The sequence below is a fragment of the Cetorhinus maximus genome, chromosome 4, assembly GCF_964194155.1.
Source record: "Cetorhinus maximus chromosome 4, sCetMax3.hap1.1, whole genome shotgun sequence".
In the NCBI taxonomy this organism is placed as follows: domain Eukaryota; kingdom Metazoa; phylum Chordata; class Chondrichthyes; order Lamniformes; family Cetorhinidae; genus Cetorhinus; species Cetorhinus maximus.
Genome location: NC_135882.1, coordinates 78,799,330 through 78,823,980, shown reverse-complemented (window position 1 = coordinate 78,823,980; position 24,651 = coordinate 78,799,330). Strand labels below are relative to the sequence as shown.

Sequence of the window (24,651 nt, the reverse complement as noted above, 5' to 3'; positions counted from 1 at the left end):
TGAGCTTGCCTTTGCAGCTCCAGCAACAGAGACATGACCGAGTCTGGAGGCTTGTCACCTGACTTGGACTTAGCAAACTTCTGGCTTCCAGCAGTCCTCCGAGTGCCAGAAACCTGGGAAGTCCCTGCCGCTGCCTGCTGTGGATCAGAAAGTGCAATGTGCTCACCAGATTGTGATCCTGAGGCTACTCAAAAGCTAGGTACCACTGAGCTGTGTGTCTCTGGTCTGTGGGTGAGCGCTGTGATGGATCTTCAAGTTGAGTGTCCTGCATGAATAGAGATGGAGAGAGTGTAAGCAGGACGCCTGCCAGGCCAGATGATAAATATGCCTGATGGGTGTGGGTGGTGAGTGGTCCCATGGATGGGATGAGGACAATGAAGGTGGGTGAGAGAGTGAATGGTGATGTCCCTTGAACTGACAGTGAGTGAGGGCCCTGTGGATGTGTGATGGGTTTGAGAGTGTGTGAGTTGAGAGTAATGAGAAGAGTGAATTACCCTGGCGGAACGCAGAAGATCATTCATCCTCTTGCGGCACTGGGTGGCCATCCTCTTTGGCAGGGCATTGGCACTGACCACCGCTGCCACCGCCTCCCAAGCCGGATTGGTGATGTTGCTGCCCATCCTGTGGCCACAGTGGGGTAGAGAACATCGTGGCAGGCCTCCACTGCGTACAAAAGGCGCTCGAGGGATGCATCATTGAACCCAGGGGCTGCAGACTTTTTGTCTTTCGGGGTCATGTCTCCCATGCAGCAGTCGTGGACTGGAAGCACTGAGAGGTGTGCAGGCAGCTGCACTTTAAGTACGGCTCTGGCATAATGAAGTGGCGAGGTGATGGTGTGGTGGGCGAATGAGAGCCTGCCGCCATTGAAATGGCGTGTTTCCTGGGAATGTATAGTTAATGTGGCAGGATTTGGTTGATATGACGTGAGAAGCTGCCAGCGGGTAAAAAGTCGTTTTTTCTGCCCGCGACCGCACTTAGTGCAAATCTGGGACAATTTCGCCCCTTAACTTATGTATTAACCTTTTGTGTGACACCTTATTGGATACGTTTGGAAATCCATTCATACTGCTTCTATTAGTTCTCCTTTACCCACTCTGCTAGTTACATCCTCAAAAAAACCCTATACTTGTCAAAACATGATTTCCCTTTCATAAAACCATTTTGACTTTGTCTGGATCGTACTATGATTTTTATGAGTTCATTGTTGAATTCCTTACTAATAGATTCCAGCATTTTCCCGATGACTGATGTTAGGCTGACCAGCCTGTAATTCCTTTAGACAAGGAAAGCAATTTTAGCTCTGTCCAGTAGCAAAAGCCTCTCTCTTCACTGGTTTTAAAATGGTCTCTCTGCTTCACCCAATGTAAAGTCCCACAGCAGGCACACCTGGGGCTGCAAAATTAAAATCAGCTTGCAATATCAAAAAAATGGGCGTTTTCTGCATAGAAATGAGAAGCCCAGGCTTCAACTTCTTCCTTGCAAAGAAAAATTGTTGGTTTAATTATTTTTCGTGAAAATTTTGCTTCAAAGTTTTTTGATAAAAAAGTCATGATTCTCTCAAGCCCAAAAAAATGCCTCTGGTTGGAGTAGCTTCGTGGGACTCAACATCAGATTGACGCAAAACAACAAAGTGCAACGACGATGCAAATAGCGCAAAATTACATTAAATTGAAACTGAAGACGCAAATCAGGAATACCAGCCCCAAAAACTGTGTAACTTCAAAGCAGAACAACTTAAAGTGGGGCAACTTAAAACAAGTACTTACTGTACTCAAGAAGTTGCTATCCAATTGAATCTATAATAAGTGTGACAGTAGCTTCACCATTATTCTCAATGCGCACACCAGGCCATTCAACAATTGAGCTCCAATATTGCAATTGAAAGCATGATATGATTTAATAGTTGCCTTGCAGGTTTCTTAGAACTCTGGAAACCTGGAAGTGAAAGGAAGGTGAGGTTTGCCAGTTCCAGAAGGCAAGTACCAATTATAGCCCTCCTTGTAGGCCAACAAGAGTTGGAGCGCTGCCTTGACCCCTTGAGGAAGCCTTTGGCCTCACTTCTGCTGATCACAGCCTTGATCTTTCCCCCTCTTTCTGTGATCACAGGTCTCCACCTTCCCTAAGTACAGGTGTCTTTTGTTGTGGCTAAAGTCACCAATGAAGATGGTCGATAAAACTCATACTGGAATAAGTTTTGAGAATTGTCTTAAATGGAGAACAGAATGGGCATTTGTAAGATTTAAGCAATAGGAGTAAAGTAGGCTATGTGAGGGCCCCTCAAGCCTACTCAACTATTCAATAAGACCATGGCCTAACTTTTACATCAACTCCATTTTCCTGCTCTATCTCCATCTCTCTGATTCCCTTAGTGCCCAAAAATCTATTGACGTCAACCTTGAATATACACAATAATAGAGTATCCACTGCCTTCTGTGGTAGAGAATTCCAAAGATTCACAAACTTATGATGAAGAAATTTCTCCTCATCTCAGTCCTAAATGGTTAACCCCTTATCCTGAGACTCTGGGCTGGATTTTCACAGAGTTGTGAAGACTCTGAGAACGTTTAAAAATGGCGGGCATGACCTGGATCTGCAAGTACCACCCCCATTTCCAAACATCCTTTATTCGCATGGCTGAATGTTGGGGAACAGGAATGGGAAATGACTCAAACATGAGGGAAACCCAAACTTTGCAGGGCTATTTGAACTCAGTGCTGAGTTTAAACAGACCCTGTTTTCACTGCAGCAAGTGCCTTACCTTGCAGTGTTGGAGTTATGAATCTTTAGAGAGGTTGTAAATGCTCTTGGAGGGTGGATAAGGCCTGTAGAACCGTCAAGCAGTCAAGTTATTTAAATGGCCAACTCTTTAAAAATGAAATAAACTGCCAGTCTGTGCCTGTGAGAGTTTAAATACATCTGTTCTAGCAGTTTCAAAAGCTGTTTGTTGACATAATCCTAACCGCTATCATTATAGAATTATTAATAGTTAGTTAGTTTCCACAACCGATCATTACCACAGTTAAAATAACGATTGGGATGAAATCCCAGAGAATTAGAGAGAAGCCTTTTAAACAGCCCATCTCAGCACTTGGCAGCCCTGTGGCTGCCTCAGAACTGTGTTTGGGAGCAGCAGGCCGATTCCATTGGCAGAATTTATTCCAGCCTGTTGCAGTTGGAAACATGGTGGTTGGCCCACTTAATCGTGGGAAAGGCAACATGTCAGCCTGCTGGCATTGGGAAAACCTCCCATGATTAAGTTGGAGGCAGGGAGGAGCCCATACAAAAAATCATTATGAGCCAATTGACACCATTCATTATGAGCCCACTGGAATGTAGTGGTGGCTCAGGGATTACACACAGTTTTCCTGTGCCTTCTGAAGGCCGCCCACCAAACCCTGTCAGATTTGCCAGCGCCTACTGGTGTGGGGAGTGGGTTGGGGGGCACGGGGCGGCTGCAGGGGGGCAGGGGGGATTGTTAATGGTGGGGCCCTGAAGGACCTGGCGCTGCCAAGGGGTTGGTTGCTGAAAGCCGCGCCCTTGTTCATTCCTCCAGCCCCCCTGCCTGCCTCCTCACACAACCCTCTCCCCACAACCCACATCCTGTCCTCACTCAGTAACAATTACCTCATACCTGTTGGACAATGGCAAAGGCTGAGGCTCCTGCACTACTTGCTCTGCAGTTCCCTTACTTGCCTGAGCCACAGTCACATCCTCCTTTCCCTGACTATTAACTAAAACTAATCCATTACCTAACCTAATAGATGTGACTACCTCCTGAGTCAAAATGTCCAGGTAACTCTTCTCCACCCCCCTCCAATGAATCACAATATCTCAATATCTTAACCTTGCACTCCAGTTCAATAACTCGGAATTGAAGTTCCTCAAGTTACATGCACTTACTACAAAAGTGGTTGATTGAGATCACACTCTTCTCCACAAACCCCCATATGCTGCTGATGTGGGATACCTCCTACACTGCCATCTCTATCTAACCTTGTTTTATATAACTAATTAAAGTTTTATGTAATTAATTGAGGTGGTTTATTTTTGGTGTTTGAAAAAACTAATTAATATAACTAGTTTAAGTTATTAACTTAATGAGGCATTTCTTACAGGTTCCTAGTTTACACCACTCCCTACTGGAGAGAGCCCAAAAAATGTATGATTCACCAACTTGCTGTCCTGTGACATCACCAGGTCCAGGAATTATTTATAAAAACAAAAATGCTGCAAAAAATCAGCAGGACAGGCAGCTCTGTGGAGAGAAACAGAGTTATCATTTCAGATTGATGACCTTTCATTAGAACTGGATGTTACTGAAAATCTCATGCTTTTGAAACCCAGTTATCATAATTCTTTGTCTTTGGTCCTTACTTTATCTAAGTCTGTATTTATTTGTAGTTAATTACCTCATACTCTATTTTAAACTATTTTTGTTTGCTGCTTCCCTGGAAAGCCTCTCTCTAATTAAATTCTCAAGTTACAACTGCTCAGTCAGCTTTCAGCTCTCAGTAATTTCTTCCTATTCAGGAATCACTTACAGTTGTTTGACTGCCAACCTGACTGGCACTGTTAACTGCCAACTGTTTTGCAGTTTTTAAAGTTCTAAGTTGAATTCTAAATGTTCCGACTAATGGCTGGATTTTACAAGCTCATGATGTGCAGCGCCTGATCTTCATGTGCACTCAGGGTTTTCACCAATGCTGTTCCTACACTAGTTGTATTTCTTTGATGCTGGTTGTTGGTCATCTTTTCCTTTGCAGGTAAAGAAGACAATGTTATGGGCAAATGAGTGGTATAAACATTTTACTCATAAAAATACATGCATTCTATGATGATGAGGTACAGAGGTATATTGCCCATTTAAGTTAATTCACCTTGAAGACTAATTATATATTAATAATACTGCCTTTGTGGCTGGTGATCTGAGTTGATAGAATTGTTTTGAGTATGGAAAGTGAGTGCTTACCGAAGTTGCCCTTTGTAGAATTGAGGTCCCCTATTGCCCAGATGCTGAGGCAAAGGAGAATGAGAGGTAAGGAGGTCAGTGAAGACTGTCTGAGTTGTAATGAATATTTAGTGACAAGAGTGCCCAGACATACTTTAGATACCCTCATGAGGTCTTGAAACCTGTTCTGGCACTCTGAGGAACTTCTAAGGATGGTTGAGGTTGCACTGACTACTCTGCTATTTGGCCCATAAAATTGGCACAATGCTTTTATAGAGTTTTCTGCCCAGTGTCCTCAACAGTCTTGCACTTTTGGCCTGAATCCTGTCAAAATGACATTCAGGCATGGTCATTTTAACAGGAGTGAGAATCAGGAGAGCAAGACTGGACTGAGGTCAGGTCAGAGCAACGTGACAGAAGTGGAAACATGTAGTCTTTATGATGGAGAAGACATGGGAGCAGAAGTTGAACTCCAGCATGAATCAGATGCAATGGATTTGAACAACCTGATTCAGCATCAGAAAGTGGCGAGGAAGGGATGGAGTATGTAACAAAGGTATGAAGTTTGTGGCAGAGCTAAAGATGATGGCTTCAGTCTTCCTAATGGTCAGCAGAAGGAAGTAAGATGCATCCAAAATTGGGGCCTAGGGTTCCCTCCCTCTGGTAGGTTCATGGTGGAGCAGGGAATACTACCAAAAACTCACTACAGTTTGCTCTCGGGTTCCTTATTGCCATGTCGGGCAGGTTTGAAACAGGGATACTGCTCTTGCTTGGGTTACCACTAGGATGGAGGGGTAAAATTGTGTGGTTTCTGCATTCCCAAAACCTTCAGCCCTATCCTTGAATTTTAATCGGAGGATGTGTGTCATGGAGATAAAAGACCAGGGAGCAAGAGATATGAGGCTGGAGAGCAGCAGATGGGAAGCCTGTGAGCTGATAAGGGAGTACTTCACTCACTCAATAGCAGAGCTCCAGGCCATCAGGAGTCTGCACCCCAGAATATTCTTCCGAAATCCTTTTGTCTTTGTCTCCCATATTCAAATGTTCCTCAAACCTCCCTCTTTCACATGTCTCTTCAGTCACCTCCCATAACTACTCTAACACTCAGTGTCACCACTCTTCCTCTAAAGCAACTTGGGGTGTTTTATTAAGTGAAAGATATATAAATGTAAGTTACAGTTATTTATGTTGAAGTAGCGTTTGAACATTTACTATGAAAATGTGCATTTGTAGCGAGTCATCAGTAATCAAGAGCTCTTCAAATTCTATGTTATATTATATCTATAAGGGAATTTATGATCCAGTGCTCCCAGTGGAAATTGGTGGTTACGTATACTGCATCTCAAAAATTATGCTGGCTCTTTCCTGAAATGCACTATCCCTGCAAGTGCGCTTCCAGACTCTTGCAAAATCACCTTTAAGAAGCTGCTCTCATTAAATATTAGGAATTTTGTTAACTGTTGACTCATTGAAAATCAACATTTGCTGGGTGTACTAAATACATAAGGAAATGGCTGGAGCTGAAGAAGGTGGAGAACAAGCCCATTATACACAATTTAAGGCGGAACCAGGTTTATTTTTTATTAATTCATTCCTGGGATATGGGGATCAGTAGCAAGACCAGCACATTATTGTCGATCCCTAAGGATAATGGGAAAAGTTAAACTTTATTTGGTCAAAATTAACTTCTGACCTAAATTCAGAAGCCGAAATGAGTTCTGTTGAGGACCTTAAAAAGACCCCAGAGCTTGCCAAGAATAACATAATTGAATCCGGGGTTCTGCTAATCAGTCATTGGGATGGATGCCACAAGTGCATCCTTACAAATGTGGGCTGTCCATTCTAATAAATGTCAAAGACACCATTCCCACAATTTGGGGTAGGATGTGTGCCCACACGCTGGGCAAATAAGAACTTCCATTTTCACTCCACTTCCCTTCTACCAGAAAAGCAGGACTCCTGGAATTATCTTTTCTGCATTTTTTATTTAGCTTGTTCTGGGAACTCTGTCTAATGGCTATATATTCTTTAAACAGGGCTTTCTATCTGGCCAAATCAAATTTGCCTCCGAATTCATCCAAAGCTGCTTCAATAGATAAGGTAATGAAGACAAACATGAGAATGTTTATATTTAAATTCATATGAATTTCATTAATTCACTGAATGGATTAAAATTTGTAAAATTGCTTTTTTGTAAAGAAAAAGAAGTTTTTTTAAGTAGAAGTTAAGCACAATGCATACAGTTATGGCACTGAACAATTTTTGTTCTCCATCAGCTTCCCTATCTCAACTTGTTGTCCCTTATCTACCTGAAGAAAAAGTATTGACTTTAGTGTTTTCTTCCTTCTGTCTGCAGTTTATGCGGCCCCTCAATGCATTGGATGAACTTCACCGATTGATGGATTCCTTTATCAGGTCAAAACGTACAGCATCCTGTGCTTACACAGCCTATAGTGCCTCTGGCGTTGGTTTGTTGTCGGTCTCTTCTGAACTCTGTAATCGTTTGGGAGCCTGCCATATCATGATGTGCAATAGTGGAGTTCACCGGTATGAGAGCCTATATCTTTTACATTCATATTATAAACTGTATGGTTAAGATCATCTTTTTCTGGCACATGAGATTTAAATGGACATTTCCGATTTCTAAAATAAATTAAGCTGAATTTCTTCACCTCTTATATCAGCATTGTAAACCAGCATTGGAAGCTTGCCAGTGTAAGTGTGGCAAATCTTGGGGAAATCTCAGACTCCACCATCACCATCCCTGGGTATGTCCACTGGCAGCACAGACCCAGCAGAGGTGGCGGCACAGTAGTATACAGTCGGGGGGGGAGTTGCCCTGGGAATCCTCAACATCGACTCTGGACCCCATGAAGTTTCATGGCATCAGGTCAAACATGGGCAAGGCAACCTCCTGCTGATTACCACGTACCGCACTCCCTCAGCTGATGAATCAGTGCTCCTCCATGTTGTACATCACTTAGAGGAAGCACTGAGGGTGGCAAGGGCGCAGAATGCTCTCTGGGTGGGGGACTTCAATGTCCATCGCCAAGAGTGGCTCGGTAGCACCACTACTGACCGAGCTGGCCGAGTCCTAAATGACATAGCTGCTAGACTGGATCTGCGGCAGGTGGTGAGGGAACCAACAAGAGGGAAAAACATACTTGACCTCATCCTCACCAACCTGTCTGCTGCAGATGCATCTGTCCATTATTGTATCAGTAGGAGTGACCACCGCAGAGTCATTGTGGAGACGAAGTCTTGCCTTCACATTGAGGATACCTGCCATCATGTTGTGTGGCACTATCACTGTGCTGAATGGGATAGGTTTCGAACAGATCTAGCAACTCAAGACTGGGCATCCATGAGGCGCTGTGGGCCATCAGCAGCAGAATTGTACTCAAACACAATCTCTAACCTCATGGCCTGGCATATCCCCCACTCTACCATTACCATCGAGCCAGGGGATCAACCCTAGTTCAATGAAGAGTGCAGGAGGGCATGAGGTGTCAACCTGGTGAAGCTATAGCACAGGGCTACCTGCGTGCCAAACAGCATAAGCAGCAAGTGATAGACAGAGCTAAGAGATCCCACAACCAACGGATCGGATCTAAGCTCTGCAGTCCTGCCACATCCAGTCATGAATGGTGGTGGGCAATTAAACAACTCACTGGAGGAGGTGGCTCCACAAATATCCCCATCCTCAATGATGGAGGAGCCCAGCACAGCATTACAAAAGATAAGGCCGAAGCATTCGCAACAATCTTCAGCCAGAAGTGCCGAGTGGATGATCCATCTCGGCCTCCTCCGGAAGTCCCCCCCATCACAGATGCCAGTCTTCAGCCAACTGGATTCACTTCACGTGATATCAAGAAACAGCTGAAGGCACTGGATACTGCAAAGGCTATAGGCCGTGACAACATTCCGGCAATAGTACTGAAGACATGTGCTCCAAAACTTGCCGCTCCCCTAGCCAAGCTGTTCCAGTACAGCTACAACACTGACATCTACCGGCTGTGTGGAAAATTGCCCAGGTATGTCCTGTACACAAAAAGAAAGACAAACCCAACCTGGCCAATTACCACCCCATCAGTCTACTTTCCATCAGTAAAGTAATGGAAGGGTCATCAACAGAGCTATCAAGTGGCACTTGCTTAGCAATAACCTGCTCACTGACGCCAAGTTTGGGTTCCACCAGGGCGACTCAACTCCTGACCTCGTTACAGCCTTGGTTCAAACATGGACAAAAGAGCTGAACTCCCGAGGTGAGGTGAGAGTGACTGCCCTTGACATCAAGGCAGCATTTGACCGAGTGTGGTGTCAAGGAGCCCTAGCAAAACTGGAGTCAATGGGAATCAGGGGGAAAACTCTCTGCTGGTTGGAGTCATACCTAGCTCAAAGGAAGGTGGTTGTGGTTGTTGGAGGTCAGTCATCTCAGCTCCAGGACTTCACTGCAGGAGTTCCTCAGGGTAGTGTCCTAGGCCCAACCATCTTCGGCTGCTTCATCAATGACCTTCCTTCCATCGTAAAGTCAGAAATAGGCAGGTTCGCTGATGATTGCACAATGTTCCGCACCATTTGCGACTCCTTAGATACTGAAGCAGTCCATGTCCAAATGCAGCAAGACCTGGACAATATCCAGGCTTGGGCTGACAAGTGGCAAGTAACATTTGCGCCACACAAGTGTCAGACAATGACCATCTCCAACAAGAGAGAATCCAACCATCACCCCTTGATGTTCAATGGCATTACCATCACTGAATCCCCCACAGTCAACATCCTGCAGGTTACCATTGACCAGAAACTGAACTGGACTTGCCATATAAATACTGTGGCTACAAGAGTAGGTCAGAGGCTAGAAATCCTGCGACGAGTTGTTCACCTCCTGACTTCCCAAAGCCTGCCCACCATCTATAAGGCACAAGTCCGGAGTGTGATGGAAAAACCCCACTTGCCTGGGCGAGTGCAGCTCCCACAACACTGAAGAAGCTTGACACCGCCCAGGACAAATCAGTCCGCTTGATTGGCACCACATCCACAAACATTCACTCCCTCCACCACCAACACACAGTAGCAGCGGTGTGTACCATTTACAAGATGCACTGTAGGAATTCACCAAGGCTCCTTGGACAGCACTTTCCAAACCCACAACCACTACCACCTAGAAGGACAATGGCAGCAGATAGATGGGAACACCACCACCTGAAAGTTCCCCTCCAAGTTACTCACCATCCTGACTTGGAAATATATCGCCGTTCCTTCACTGTCGCCGGGTCAAAGTCCTAGAATTCCCTTCCTAACAGCACTGTGATGTACCTACACTACATAGACTGCAGCGGTTCAAGAAGGCAGCTCACCACCACCTTCTCAAGGGCAACTAGGGATGGGTAATAAATTCTGGCCCAGCCAGCGAAGCCCACATCCCGTGAATGAATATTTTTAAAAATGAGCCATTAAAAATGGTGATTGTAGAATGATGGAAACTTGTTGGGTAGGGGAAGAAAGCTAGCTCTGGAACCGATCCCACTGGCTTTCCTCTGCTGCCTAAAACCATTTTCATGATTTCCTGCCAGAGGGGATCACAGTAATATAAGTCGGCATATTATGATTGTGGTGGGGGTGTGTTAAAGATCACTCAGGGAGCCTGAGCTGACCTGCACTTTTACATGTTGTAGTCTGGAGCTAGGATAGTTATGATAGAGGTTCCAACTTTCTTTCCATCACAAGGTTGAGCAGGAATCTCTCCAACTCCTACCACCTGCCATTGGGCATGCATTGGAAGGACTTGCAGGTTCATAATGAACCTTTTTGACCACATTATGAATCCACCTCCTGGATCAACTCCTGGATTTGGACTGAAATCCAGGGCTTTTGACGCTACCCAGTGCACCATCAAGATATTGCGTTAGCATATTATAATAGGGTGCAAATGGTTACGTGATATCCTACAGTGCATTCCCATCATTTGATCCTTTACATTGCTGGTGCATTCCGAAGGATCCAGCACTGTTGTTGGCTGCAGGTGTTGGAAGAGTGGTGTCAAATTTTAAAAGGGCACTTTGACTAAGGCAGATTGATTTCCTTCGTCAAAGTAAAAAAAAAAAGTTCAATCTTTTAAAAAGTTTTCTTGGTTTTTAGCCAAAAACACCAGCCATCCTACATTGCTATAAAACAGTTAATCAATTTCTGTCCTCTTCACTTGAGACGGGCATCTGAGCAGAGCTGTAAATGCCCCAGTACCTGTCCTAGGTTGGAATTAGGAGTGCAGGCTAGAACCAAGCTAAAGTCTGGTCCCTAGGAAGACCCACCACCATTGTGGCCAAAGAGGAAAATTGGCTTTAGTATGTTAGCAAATCTTTTTTGTATTTAGGTTGTGAGGAGAACTCTTAAATTCTTGCATTATTTTTGTCAATGGTACATATACATATAATGAAGTGATATGTTTCTGCTCGTCATTGCGACAGTGAAGTGAATGACGTAGTGTGTTGCAAAATGTTGGCTCCATCTAAGGTATTGGGAGTTATGACTAGATTTTGAAGTTTAGCAGAAATAGGGAAATGTGTTATGAAAGGAAAATAATGTTTGACAAATTTATTTGAGCTCTTTAAGGATGTACGATGTAGGGTAGATAAAGGTTAACGAATAGATGTATCATATTTGGATTTCCAAAAGGCATTCAATAAGGTGCCACTTAAAAGGTTACCACACAAGATAAGATCACATAATGTTGGGGGTAATATGTTAACAAGATAGAGAATTGGCAAACTAAAATAGAGAGTGTGGATAAATGGGTCATTTTTAGGGGGGATCAGGGCTGGGACCTCAACTATTTTTGATCTATATTAATAAATTGGATGAAGGGGCCGAGGGTATTGCGACCAAATCTGCTGACTATACAAAGATAGAGAGGAAAGCAAGTTGTGAGGAAGATACGAAGGGTGGAATTGTCCCAGAGTTGCACTAAGTGTGGTAGCAGGTTGGTAAAACGATGTTCTACTGCCGGCCGCAATGACGGCTTTTCACAGTGAATCCTCCCAAACCCGCTGCATTAATTATGCATTCCCAGGGATCATTCACCCACCACGCCATCACCTCGTCGCTTCAACACGCTGGGCGCCATATTTAAAGTCCAGCCGCCACACACCTCATCGTGCTTCCAGCCCATGACCACTGCAAAGAAGACATGGCCCTGAAAGGTAAAACGACTGCAGCCCCCAGGTTCAATGACACATCCCTCGAGCGCCTTTTGGATGCAGTGGAGGCTCACCGTGAAGTCTTCTACCCCCACTTTAGCCACAGGATGGGCTGCAACCTCACTAATCCGGCTTGGGAGGCAGTGGCAGCGATGGTCAGCGCCAATGCCCTTCAAAAGAGGACAGCCACCCAGTGCCGCAAGAGGATGAATGATCTCCGTTCCACCAGGCTAAGTCACTCTTCTCATCACTCTCAACTCACACCCTCACAAATCCATCACACATCCACAGGGCCGTCACCACTGCTGGTTCAAGGAACATCACCATTCCCTCTCTCACACACACCTTCACTGTGCTCATCCCGTCCATTGGACCACTCACGACCCACATATGCCAGGCGTACTTATCATCGAGCCTGGCAGGCATGCTGCTTGCACTCTCTCCATCTCTATTCATGCAGGACAACCTGGCACACAACAAGAGGAAGATTTTGCAGGCTGGTGGAGGAATGCCTGAAATCAAGGTCCTCACAGACTTTGAAAACAGAGCTATCCAGCTGGCCGGCGAGGATCTGGACCAGTCCTGTGCTGACAGTGAGGTAGGTGGTGCTCTACCAAGTGAGTAGTGCAACATCCATCAGACAACCATGCTGTGAGGGATGTGTCCTGTTGCCATGCACTAACTATCTCCCCTTGCTTCAGCAGCCACATGTGGGAAACAGCCGACAGAGTCCACAACCCAGGGCCTCCAACCAAGCCCTGAAAAAACCTCTGAAGAGGAATCTGAAGGCACCCACCTTGAAGTCCCGTCACAGCGCTCACCCACACCCTCTACCAGGTTAGAGACACACACCTCGATGGGACCTAGCTTTAGAGTAGCCCTGGGATCACAATCTGGTGATCACCTGGCACTGTTTGACCAGCAGCAGGCGGCGGCAGGGCCTTCCCAGGTGTCCAGCACTCAGAAGACTGCTGAAGGCCAGAAATTTGCTGAGTCCCAGTCAGATGATGAATCTCTGGACTCGGTCATGTCACAGTTTCTGGAGCTACAAAGGCAAGCTCGGGAACATCAGGAAGGGATGTCCGCTACACTCCTCAGATTGCAAGGCAGGATGGAGGAGTCCGTCCACCTTCCAGCTGAGGTGATAGTGCTGGTATGCCAACACACTGAGGTCAACACTGGTATGATGGTGGCCGCCATGGAGACCTTGGTGCGGGACATCAGTCCTGCACTGCTGCGCGGGTTCAACTCCATCGCTGAGGCCATAGTTGGCCTCCAACAGTTTGTACGCGAGAGGAGTGCGGGGCAGCTCGATCTCACTCCAGCTACCCCTTCTCCTCAAGCAGTCAGCCAGGAGTTCTCGGGCACCCATAGGGAGAAGGATGAGCAGGTGTATATCTCGGGGCCATCCATCCAGGTAACTCCGGGAGTTTCTGGCCCATCCGAATCCCCTCTTCCTATGACCTCAGCTCCAGTTCCAGACGCTGAGGAGCGTGCCATTGCCATACAGCAGGGCCCCAAAAGTAGACTGGGGCCCTCCAGGTCTTTGCCCCCCCCCCCACCACCACCACCAGAAGATGCCCGCCAAGTTAATCACAGACAGGGCGTAGCAGTCAGCAGGCTGCCTCCACCTCCGCTGTGGATGCCTGGGGAGCACCAAGTAGCGGCATGGTTGGGAAGGTTAAGAAGATGTAGTTTCACAGCCTGGGCACAGGTGTAAATCACTTGTACATAATGTTCACTATTGTAAATAAACTCCCAAGAATGTCTCCCTGCCTATGGCTCCTTGCTTTGATGAGCAGCATTCGTATCACTCAGATTTGAAACCTTTCTGCACAATATTAAGGCATGTGTCTCAGTTCAGGGCCTCTTCCCTGTGCTCTTCAGACCAAAGTGATGGTCCGGCTTCATACTCCCTGGACACATTACTGATGCCTGCACCTCGATGGTGCTTGTCATTGCTGTCGTGGGCAGATGTCACAGGGTTCTCTCATTCTCTCTGTGTGCTCTCAGCACCTTTAACGTGGAGCTGGCCCCCATCTCCTCAGCATCTGTGACCAGTGACTCTGTGCTCCTGAAAGGGTCAGGTGCTGAAGGCAAACAAAGGGTCAGATGCTTTTAAAGTTTTATGGCTGCATCTCCACGATATGACCCTGATCACAGAGTGTAATGAGCTGTCCTTGGCCAGACAAGGGACAGACATTCTCAGAGGCTATGTGAAGATCTATGGAATGTCCTCACTGCACGTCATCATCGTCCTCCTGGAATCGAGCGACAATTAGGGCCTCCACTGTGTCTCCATGACAGGAGCATTATTACAGAAAGTATGTGCGTTGCCATAAGCCAGGCTAGAGTCAAACGTTCACAGATGCAATGTGAGGATCTTATGGTGTCTCCTCACTGCATGTTGTCATCATCCTCCACAAATCTAGCAGCTATGAGGGCCTCTCGAGCACGCCTACCTCGTCTGGCCAGTGCAAGGGCCTCATCCACGTCATTGACGCCTTCGAGGACCTCCTCACCCTCTTTCCCTGTCAGTATCATCCTCAATGGAAGGGAGCTCCAGTTCCTCCGTCTCTTCCTCAGCCAGCTCCTCTCTAGGCTGTAAAAGGCACAGCAGGTGAAAACGATGCATGACACTCTCTGTGCACTATGTTGCAGGGCTCCCCCAGACCGGTCCTGGCACTGGAACCTCATTTTCAGCATCCTGATGGTTTGCTCCTTCGCTCTGCTGCAGTCTGATGCACAGGTGTCATCAGTCACGTCCTCTGCTGGTAGCCCTTGTCCCCAAGGAGCCACTCCTGCAGCTTCTGTGGATCCTGGAAGACCTCTGGGTTCTGTGACCGACTGAGAATGTAGGAATCATGCACACTCCCTGGAAACCCTGCGCAGACCTGCTGGATGTGTTTGTGTGGGTCACACACCAGCTGCACATTCACCGAATGGAATCCCTTGTGGTTGACATAGTTGACCACTAGTTGCGACGGAGATCTGAGCGCCACGTGAGTGCAGTCGATGGCACCCTGCACCTGTGGGAAAGCTGATATCTGGGCAAATCCAATTGCTCTTGCGTCCTGGCTCTCCTGTTCCCAGGCGAAATGCACAAAGTTGTGTGCCTTTGCAAAGATGCATCTATGACCTCATGGATTCATTTGTGGGTGGAGGCTTGTGATATCCCACAGAGGTCACCTGTAGAACTCTGAAAGGAACCACTGGCGTACAAATTGAGCACCGCGGTCAATTCCATGGCCACTGGCAATGGATGCCCTCCATGTCCCCATGGTGCCAAATCCTGCGGTAGTTGGCAAAAGTGACTGACCAGTTCCCTAGACATGCGCAGTCATCAGCGACACTGGTTCTCGGTCATCTGCAGGAATGAAAAGCGGCGTCTATAGACCCTGGGTCTAGTTAGGTGCTGACCAGTGACAGCTCGCTGTGGCTCTTCAGTGGCTTGTGCAGGAGCCCCAGACGCCCTTTCTTCCTGAGGGTGGTGCTCCTGTCTCTGCACAGCCAGGTGCCTCAGTTGCTCTCTTCTCAGTCGCCCTCACTCTCTGTAAGCCACGACGCATACAGCTAGTTCACCAGGCTCCATGATCCGGATGTTGTACTCCTGCAGGATGAAAGAGAGAGATGCATGGGTTAGCATGGGTGCAATAAGAACCTGTCTGGTTTAAGTCTGAAGGCACCTTAACACATCCCAAAGAGTGCTGGCTACCACTTGGCTGGCCAGAGACTATTGCGCTGTATGGCTGCCCAAAACCCGACCCACCACTGTCCCACTCTGCCCGACCTATTGGCAGCAGCTTTGCCCATTGGACTGTATGCTGTGCTCTCAGCTCAGGCATAGGCATTCTCCTGACCTGCACTGCAAGGCTGTGCTGTTAGTTTGAACCATGGGAGAGACTGGTCCAAACCGGGATGATGACATTGCAAGGGGTTGTGAGCGCCTCCACCAGTGACTGCTCTATGGCCAGTTCCTTATATTTACCTAATTAATATTTCAAAACTACTATACATTAAAGCACCTAGAGTAGCTGGCTTTAATCCAGTTAAGGCAGACACAGACACACACATAGACACAGACGCCACTAGAACTCTATCTTAAAAAATAATTTCCAATAACATTATAGACATTAATATCTCTTCCTGACAGGGGGATCAGCAATGTTAATGCCATTGAATTTCAAGGGGCAATGATTAGATTCTCTCTTGTTGGAGATGGTCTTGCCTGGCACTTGTGTGGCATGAATGTTACTTGCCACTTGTCAGCCCAAGCCTGGACCTTGTCCAGGTCTTGCTGCATTTGGACATGGACTGCTTCAGGATCTGAGGAGTAGCGAATGGTGCTGAACATTGTGCAATCATCAGTGATCATCCTCATTTCTGACCTGATGATGGACGAAGGTCATTGATGAAGCAGCTTAAGATGTTTTGGCCTGGGACACTACTCTGTGGAACTCCTGCAGTGATGTCTTGGAACTGAGATGATTGACTTCCAACAGCCAGAACCATCTTCCTTTCTATTACGTATGACTCCAACCAGCGGAGAGTTTTCCGCCTGATTCCCATTGACTCCAGTTTTGCTAGGGCTCCTTGATGCCACACTCAGTCAAATGCTGCCTTGATGTCAAGGGCAACCAGTCACACCTCACTTCTGGAGTTCAGCTCTTTTGTCCATGTTTGAACCAAGGCTGCAATGAAGTTAGGAACTGCGTGACCCTGGTGGAACCCAAACTGGGCATCAGTGAGCAGGCCTAAGCACGTGCCGCTTGGTAGCACTGTTGATGACCCTTTCCATCACTTTACACTTTACTGATGATCGAAAGTAGACCAATGAGGCGGTAATTGGCCAAGTTGGATCTGTCCTGCATTTTGTGTACAGGGCATACCTGGGCAATTTTCCACATTGCCAGGTAGATGACTGTGTTGTTTGCTGTACTGGAAGAGTTTGGCTAGGGGCACAGCAAGTTCTACAGCATGAGTCTTCAGTACAATTGCTGGATGCCGTTAGTGCCCATGGCCTTTGCAGTATCCAGTGCCTTCAGCCATTTCTTGATATCAGGTGGAGCAAATAGAATTGGCTGAAGACTGGCATCTGTGATGCTGGGTACTTCCGGAGGAGGCTGAGATGGATTATCCACTCGGCACTTCTGGCTGAAGATTGTTGTGAATGTTTCAGCCTTATCTTTTGCACTGATGTGCTGGGCTCCTCCATCATTGAGGATGGGGATATTTGTGGAGCCTCCTCCTCCAGTGAGTTGTTTAATTGTGCACCACCATTCACGACTGGATGTGGCAGGACTGCGGAGCTTATATCTGATCCATTGGTTGTGGGATTGCTTAGCTCTGTCTATTGCATGCTGCTTTCACTATTTGGCATGCAAGTAGTCCTGAGTTGTAGCTTCACCAAGTTGCCACCTCATTTTTAGATATGCCTGGTGAAGCATTTTTCTTGTCTTCCCCTGGAACATTGACCATTTGAGAGTTGAGAAAACAGGATCTGATGGGGAGATGATTTTTGGCTATCCGGACACAGGATGGAATTCTCTATAAATGAGACTAAGTGGGGTGGTGGGCGGTTTCGGCACCACCCACCCTGCCAGCTGGAATTGCGGGAAATTGCACCCGATTCTGCACTTGGCATCTCATTAATTATGCAAAAGCACCAGGCCCTCCAGGTCTTGATCAGAAGGGTGCTGGCACACAGGCAAGTGCACTATCCCTGGGATGGCTGCAGGAAGCACAGCAGCCTCACTTCTCCTGCCTGGGAGACCTTTGCAGAGCACCCAGGCCCGAAATGCCACCCAGTACAGGAAGAGGATGAATGATCTCATCCGCTCTGCCAAGGTAAGTCATCCTTCAACGCCCTCCAATATCAAACTCTCAAGGCATAATGCACTCAAACAGCTACTCTGTTCAGGGGTCTCACGCAGCCATTAGCTGGGGGGACACATATCAATGCGTGTTCTCTCACCGAGACTTCCACATCACCGCCATACCATCTGTCATGTTGCTCACATTCCATTCTCTGTCCCTTCTGGGGAGAGCTCACCACACACAGGGATCATGCATCTCACCCTCCGGGTGGATAAGGTCTATTTAAGTTTCATGACCTGAAGTTTTTTAAATCTCCTGCTTTTAAACATTTATAAACCATACTTAAATCTGTCAGTGAGAGCTTAAAAAAATCCTCTGCTGGGCTGATTTGATTGGCAGGCCACCTGATGTAGGTCATTAAAAAATCATTACCATCTAGTTGTGCAGTTTCAACAGAGGTCTCTATGGACAGTTCCCCAAGGGCTATTGCTGTGTCATTACGAATGCTTGGCTGAGTTTCATAAGCTACATTAATCGTAGCAGGGGCTTATGAGTTCACGGTTGGACTGACAGTTTGAAGAAGTTATTAAAGGATTAGCTGTCTTGATGTGGGGTCTGAATGGAAGTTTGTTTTTATATACCACTTGAGATCTAAAAATTTTGAATGGGTTTCCTGAATGGGAGTTTTTTTTTCACCACCAAGTGTAAGAACTGTATTAGATTTTTAGAAGTTTATTTTACATGGCTTCTGAGGCTTGGGCATGATGGTTACTGTATGAGTAACTATGGAGGTGGCATGGGATATGAGAGGGTATGAGGACAAATGGGGGCTTGAGTTGGCATGGAGGTGTTAATGGTGGGTATGAGGGGTTGGTGGAGGCATGAGTTGGCATGGAGGGAGCATGGGGCAGGTGGCTGGGTGTGTGAGGGCCAGAGGGCCTAACAGCATCTAAAAAATGGGGATGGCGTCCCAGAGAACTGAGGCTGGCCTTCTAGAAAAAGCAAGAGTAAGGTTTTGTAGTTGCACAAGGGTTTGTACATGGATGTCTGAGAAAATATGATGTTGCTTAGTTTCTGGTGTTTGTTCAGATCACATAAATATTATTCTTTTTCACTATTTTCTCATCTTGTCCATTATTGAGTGTTTAATGGTAATTCACTTTCTAATTTATCTGATGACGAATGGGAAGATAAATTGATGGAACCAATGGTGAGATGTTCAAGGGATTGTTGGTTGTTCACAGGACCACTTTGTGTCAGTGGGCAAGAGTGGCCGTTGTATTTCCTTGTGACATGGGTTTGCTGATGCAACCTTGCATTAATGAGGGTATTCTTGCCATCCTGGGTGGCACTGTAAGCAGCTGGAGGTGAATTGCCCTCATCTTCCTCCTCTCCCTCAGAATAGAGTGAGGAAGATCTGAGCACTTCGCCTTATTCCCCTTGTAGGTCCAAACCTTGCCTCTATGCAATATTGTACAGAGTGTAGCACGTCATGACCATCCTGGAGATCCTGGTTGTTTTGTACTGAAGGGCGTCTCCAGGTCTGTCTAGGCACAAGAAGCGATTCTTCGCATGCCAATGGCTTGTTCACTCATAGATCTGGCTGTGTTATGGCATTTGTTGTGGTGTTATTTGGCTTCATTGCTTGGAGTTTATGACGGGTGTCGTTAGCCAAGTTTGAAGTGAGTATCCCTTGTCTCCTAGCAGCCACCCCTGAAATCTGCTTGTAGCTTCAAAGAGGACAAGAGATTTGGACTGCCACAGGATGAAAGCATCAATGCAACTACCTGGGAATCGTACAGAGTTGCAGAAATAACTATTTGTGGTGGCACACCAGCTGCATATTAATGGAATGGAAGTCCTTACAGTTGACAAATATTCCTGGTTGATCTAGGGGTCTCTGATTGTCACATGTATGTATGTCAATATGGCACCCTGCATCTGTGGAAAGCTAGTCAGAGCCACAGTCCTGAGTACCCTCTCATTCTGACTGGTGTCATTGCAGGTGAAGTTCACATAATGGCAAGCAAGCCATCAGCCACCTGTCTTGTGCATTTGTGGGTCGCTGATTGTGAGATCTTGGATGTTCACAGCAGAGCCCTGGAACAACCCAGAGGTTAAAAGGATGAGAGTGGTGGTGATTTTGATAGCAGCTGGCAAAGCATGGCCAACAGGCCCAGTAGGAACAGGTCTTCTAGAAGGCTTTAGATGGCTGCCATATGTTAACCTGAGCCTCCTGAGAAACTTCTGTTCAGACATGTCAAGAAAATTGAGCCTTTGCCTGTAGACCCTGTTTCGTGGGTAGTGCCTGCTGCAACTGCATATCTACTCTCCCCATCAATAGCTGCAGCTACAAGTCTATGACCAGCAAGTTCCTGGTGCTGTTGCTGTTGCTGGTCATGTTGCTGCTCATCTCAGGACCAGTTTAAAGCAGCATAAGCAGTACCTATCCTCATGTGATAGAACAAAGCTTCTAAGTGTGTAAGAAACCCACAAAGTGTAGACAGTCGACTCTCAGTAAATTTACCATGAACACCCTTTCCCATGAGCCGGTAAGAAAGCAGTAGTGAGTAGAGTATTTATTGCTATATTTCCATGGGATTGATTGGCCCCCTCCATTGATGCTGTGTACCCGCCTTGCATTTATTGGCAAGTTGCAGGAAGCTCAAGGAATCTGTGGACTTGGCGATAAACTAACAAGTGAGTTAAAATATTGCTCTGAGTAATTAGCATATATTAATTAACAACCCACTTCTCCCAAGGGGGTTGTGTGCATGCAGCCTAAATTGCTTAATTTAAATATGTAAATCGACAGTTACATTGGATGCTGCAAATTTTACCTGCTTTACCTCACACGAAATCCATGCACTTTACCATGTAAAACCCGCACCCCTCCCAAAAATGCATTACTTCACACTTTCCTATGTGGAACTCCATCAGCCTTGGTTTTGCCCACTCACTTAGTCTATGGCTGGGATTTTCCGTGCCTGCTGGCATCGGGCGTGTTCAGTGGCATGAGCAAAGAATATGGCGAGAAGGCCAAAAATCGGTTTCACAACGGTGTGAAAGCAGTTTGTGATCGCCGCTTCCCTGCCATCAGACGCCGGGAACCTCATTGTAATACATGAGCATATCAGTATAAGACCAGTCCACCGGACTCACTACCCCTGCTGGATAGTCCGCCCACATCAGCGGGAAAACATGCTGACGTGATTCACAGCAGCATATATACGATGTTTACTTAGTGGGCTACCATCGGCTCGGTACTTCGAGGTTTGTTTGCCCACCTTGCTTCAGTCAGCACTTGCAGTCATCAGCGCCAGGCTTCACAGACAGAACCACATCACTCTTGGGAGGCTCATGGGCAGGTCTCTACCTACCAGATCAGCCATATGTGGGTGGCTTTTCAATGGCTGCAGGGCTAAGGCTTGCTTGGGGAAGGGGGAGAAGTGGCCACAGGCAAGGGAAGAGACTGCAGGTTGAGAGCTGTACTAATGAAGGAGGGTACCCCAGGGTGTGTGTGGGGACACATGTTGATCTGTGCAAGTGGCCTCAAAATGGTGAGGGCTGAGGAGACAGCCTCCACAGGAGATGAGGCCAGATAGACATGTGAGACTATGTGTGTGAGAATGGGTGGTGATGTCACTTGAACTGGCAGTGAGTGAGATGCCAGTGAACGTGCGATGGGCTTGAGTGTCTGAGTTCAGAGTGATGAGATGGTTGCCTTACCCTGGCTGCATAGATGAGATCATTCATCCTCTATCCGCATTGGATGGCCAGCCTCTTCTGTGCAGCATTGACACTGATCATCACTGTCATCGCTTACCAAGCCGGAGTGGTAATGTTGCTGTCTCTCCTGTGGTCAGAGTGGGAGTAGAGGACGTCACAGCGGGCCTCCACAACATCCAAAAGGCACTCGATGGCTGCAGTCTTCTTGCCTTTCAGGGCCATGTCTTCTTTGCTGCAGTCCTCAGCTGGAAGCACTGACCGCGGCCGTACTTTAAATCTGACACCTAGTGTGTTGAAGCGGTGAGGTGACAGCATGGCAGGTGAATTGGAGCCCGCCCGCCATCAAAACAGCGTGTATCCCGGGAATGCATAATTAATAGTGGGATTGGGATGATACGGCATGGGAAGCCACCGTTGCGGTCAGCAGGTAAAGCAAGTTTTTCCCGCTCACTACCACACTTGGTGCAACTCTGGGACAGTTCAGCCCCATGTCCCTTTGTAACCGCCTGACTCCGTCCATACAACCTAGTACTATCAGTAATTAACTTGTATATATAATTCTCTATTCCTTCCTCCAAGTCATTAATATATGTGAACAGCTGAAGCCACAGTACAGATCACTGGAGAACATCACATGCTATATCCTGCCAACTAGATTACTAAATGTGACTTACCCTTCACAAACCTATTCTCTTTGATCAACTAATACTTATTCAAGTACTTAGTCACTCTGTATTTGATGATAAATTCCAGTAACTTCCCTACACTTGGTGTTAAATTGACACATTTGTAATTACTGGGTTTCTCCCTCCCTCCCTTGTTATTCGTTTCATCTGGGACTAGGCTTAATCTTCTGCCTAGGTTTTTATATTTATCAGCAAAGATGTCTCTCCTATCATACAGCTGTTTCGTGTTCTCGACAAAACATAGTATTCACTTAGTTGCTTCCTTTCACCAAAGTCCCAGAACAGGATTTGTCATTTGTGACTGACATTTTGATGAAGCTCAGAGCGATGGACTGCCAGACTCCTAATTGAAAACTTTGGATGAGCTTTCAGATTTAGCCTGCTTTATTAACCTTAGGCATCCTGCCAGCACAATTCATTGACCACAAGTCAATGTGAACAACAACAGGAGCAGTGACAGATTAAGTTAGCTATATTGCCTCCTCCATTTTAAGTCAATTTTCTTCATGTGCCATAGTATTCAAGAGAAGCATTTGTTGGTGATAGATGATGAATAGTTTATTTATTAATCTGACTATACTGTGTTATAATAGCCCCAGAATTCATTGGTAAGATATGTTTTCTGTGGATTTTAACATTTTAAAGATTACACTATCTATAGCATTGGTGAGTAGATTTAAAAGGCTATCAATGGAACATTGACAGCATTATTCCAAGTGTCACTGATTTTAAAACATTTTTCTTCAAGTTCAAACTTCTATTTTAACTTTAAGTACTGAAAGAGAAGATAAACATTAGACTAAGAAAAACATAGGGGGAGAAATTTGTTCTTGTTGCACTGTGCAGACCATGTTGATCCCCAGGCAGCCCACGTAGCATTCTTCAATGATAACAATGATGAATGCTGGACAAGCTGCACAGGTAGCGACCTGTAGTGCTGCCTCCCCCCTGGGGAATCAACCTAAAACACAAATGAATTTTACCCGAATAATATTGTAGAAAATTATTGTAATTGAAACACTGCATTCAAAATTTCTCAATTTTGAAGCCTAAGCATCAACAAAAGGTTAACTATTTTAAGTAGTGGTGTAGCTGTTTGCCACAGGGGCATTAATTACACCACTCTGCTTATATCAGCTGCAGCAGATAGATCAAGCCTGTCATTGTGTTTGGAATGGTTAACATCTGAGATCTTTATGTAGTTATCTGGTTACAAGCAGCTCACTGTCACAATTGTAGCTGTCCAAATTAGAGTTGCATTTGTATTTGTTATCTTTTTACTATTTGCAAGCGTGAAAATTAACAAACCTGTTGAAAGAAGAAAGAGAGACTTGCATTTGTGTGGTGCCTCTCATGAACACAGAACATCCCAAAGTGCTTTACAGCCAATAAAGTACTTTTTGAATTGTAGTCACTATTGTAATGTAGGAAATGTAGAAACCAGTTTGCACACAGCAAGCTCCCTGTTGATTGAGGAATAAATATTGGCCTGGGCACAACTCCCCTGCTCTTCTTCAAAATAGCACCATGGGATATTTTACGTCCACCTGAGAGGGGAGATGGGGCCTTGGTTTAACATCTCATCTGAGAGACAACACCACACTCCCTCAGCGCTGCAGTGTCATCCTTGATTTTTTTATGCTCAATTCCTAGAGTGGAGCTTGAACCCACAATCTACTGATTCAGAGGCGAGAGTGCTGCCAACTGAGCCATAGCTGACACAGTTGCTTTAATGATAAAGAAGTACATGTTGGAAGTTAACGGGCCAATCTTCCAGTCTCCGGATCATCGGAGACCGGACGTACAACTGAAGATGCGTGTGGAGACCCTGTGGAAGTGCTGATGCTTGGACTTACATGGGAATTGCTCAGGAAGTTTAAACTTCTGATGGGCAATTTCCCTGCACCCTGTGATCCTACATGAATGTCTCCAACTCTGACTTAGAGTCGGAGACTTTTGACAATTCCAGGGCACTTACCTGAAGTTACCCTGGAAATGTTAGTTAACCTAGCCTAACAACTGGAGAACTCCACAACTGACTCCTCAATCACTCTCCCTGACCCACTGACCACACCCTGAACAATCGATCAACCCCCCCCACCTGACTACCCCCTGACCCAACCCAACTACACCACAACAAAAACAAAAATACCTGGAAAAACTCAGCAGGTCTGGCAGCATCTGTGGAGAGGAACACAGTTAACGTTTCGAGTCCGCATGACTTTTCAACAGAACTAAGGAAAAATAGAAAAGGGGTGAAATATATGCTGGTTTAAGA

The 24,651-nt window shown here is 46.2% G+C and overlaps 1 protein-coding gene across 3 annotated transcripts in view; it reads left to right on the top strand.

Annotated features, from left to right (window-relative positions):
- The window catches only part of prex2 (phosphatidylinositol-3,4,5-trisphosphate-dependent Rac exchange factor 2), a 675,068-nt gene that overhangs the window by 567,427 nt on the left and 82,990 nt on the right, over positions 1-24,651 (top strand). For all 3 annotated transcript variants that reach the window (XM_078540383.1, XM_078540384.1, XM_078540381.1), the window contains exons 36-37: positions 6,985-7,048; positions 7,305-7,495. In XM_078540383.1, the coding sequence (XP_078396509.1) occupies positions 6,985-7,048; positions 7,305-7,495 (255 nt within the window). The remainder of the gene's footprint in view (positions 1-6,984; positions 7,049-7,304; positions 7,496-24,651) is intronic.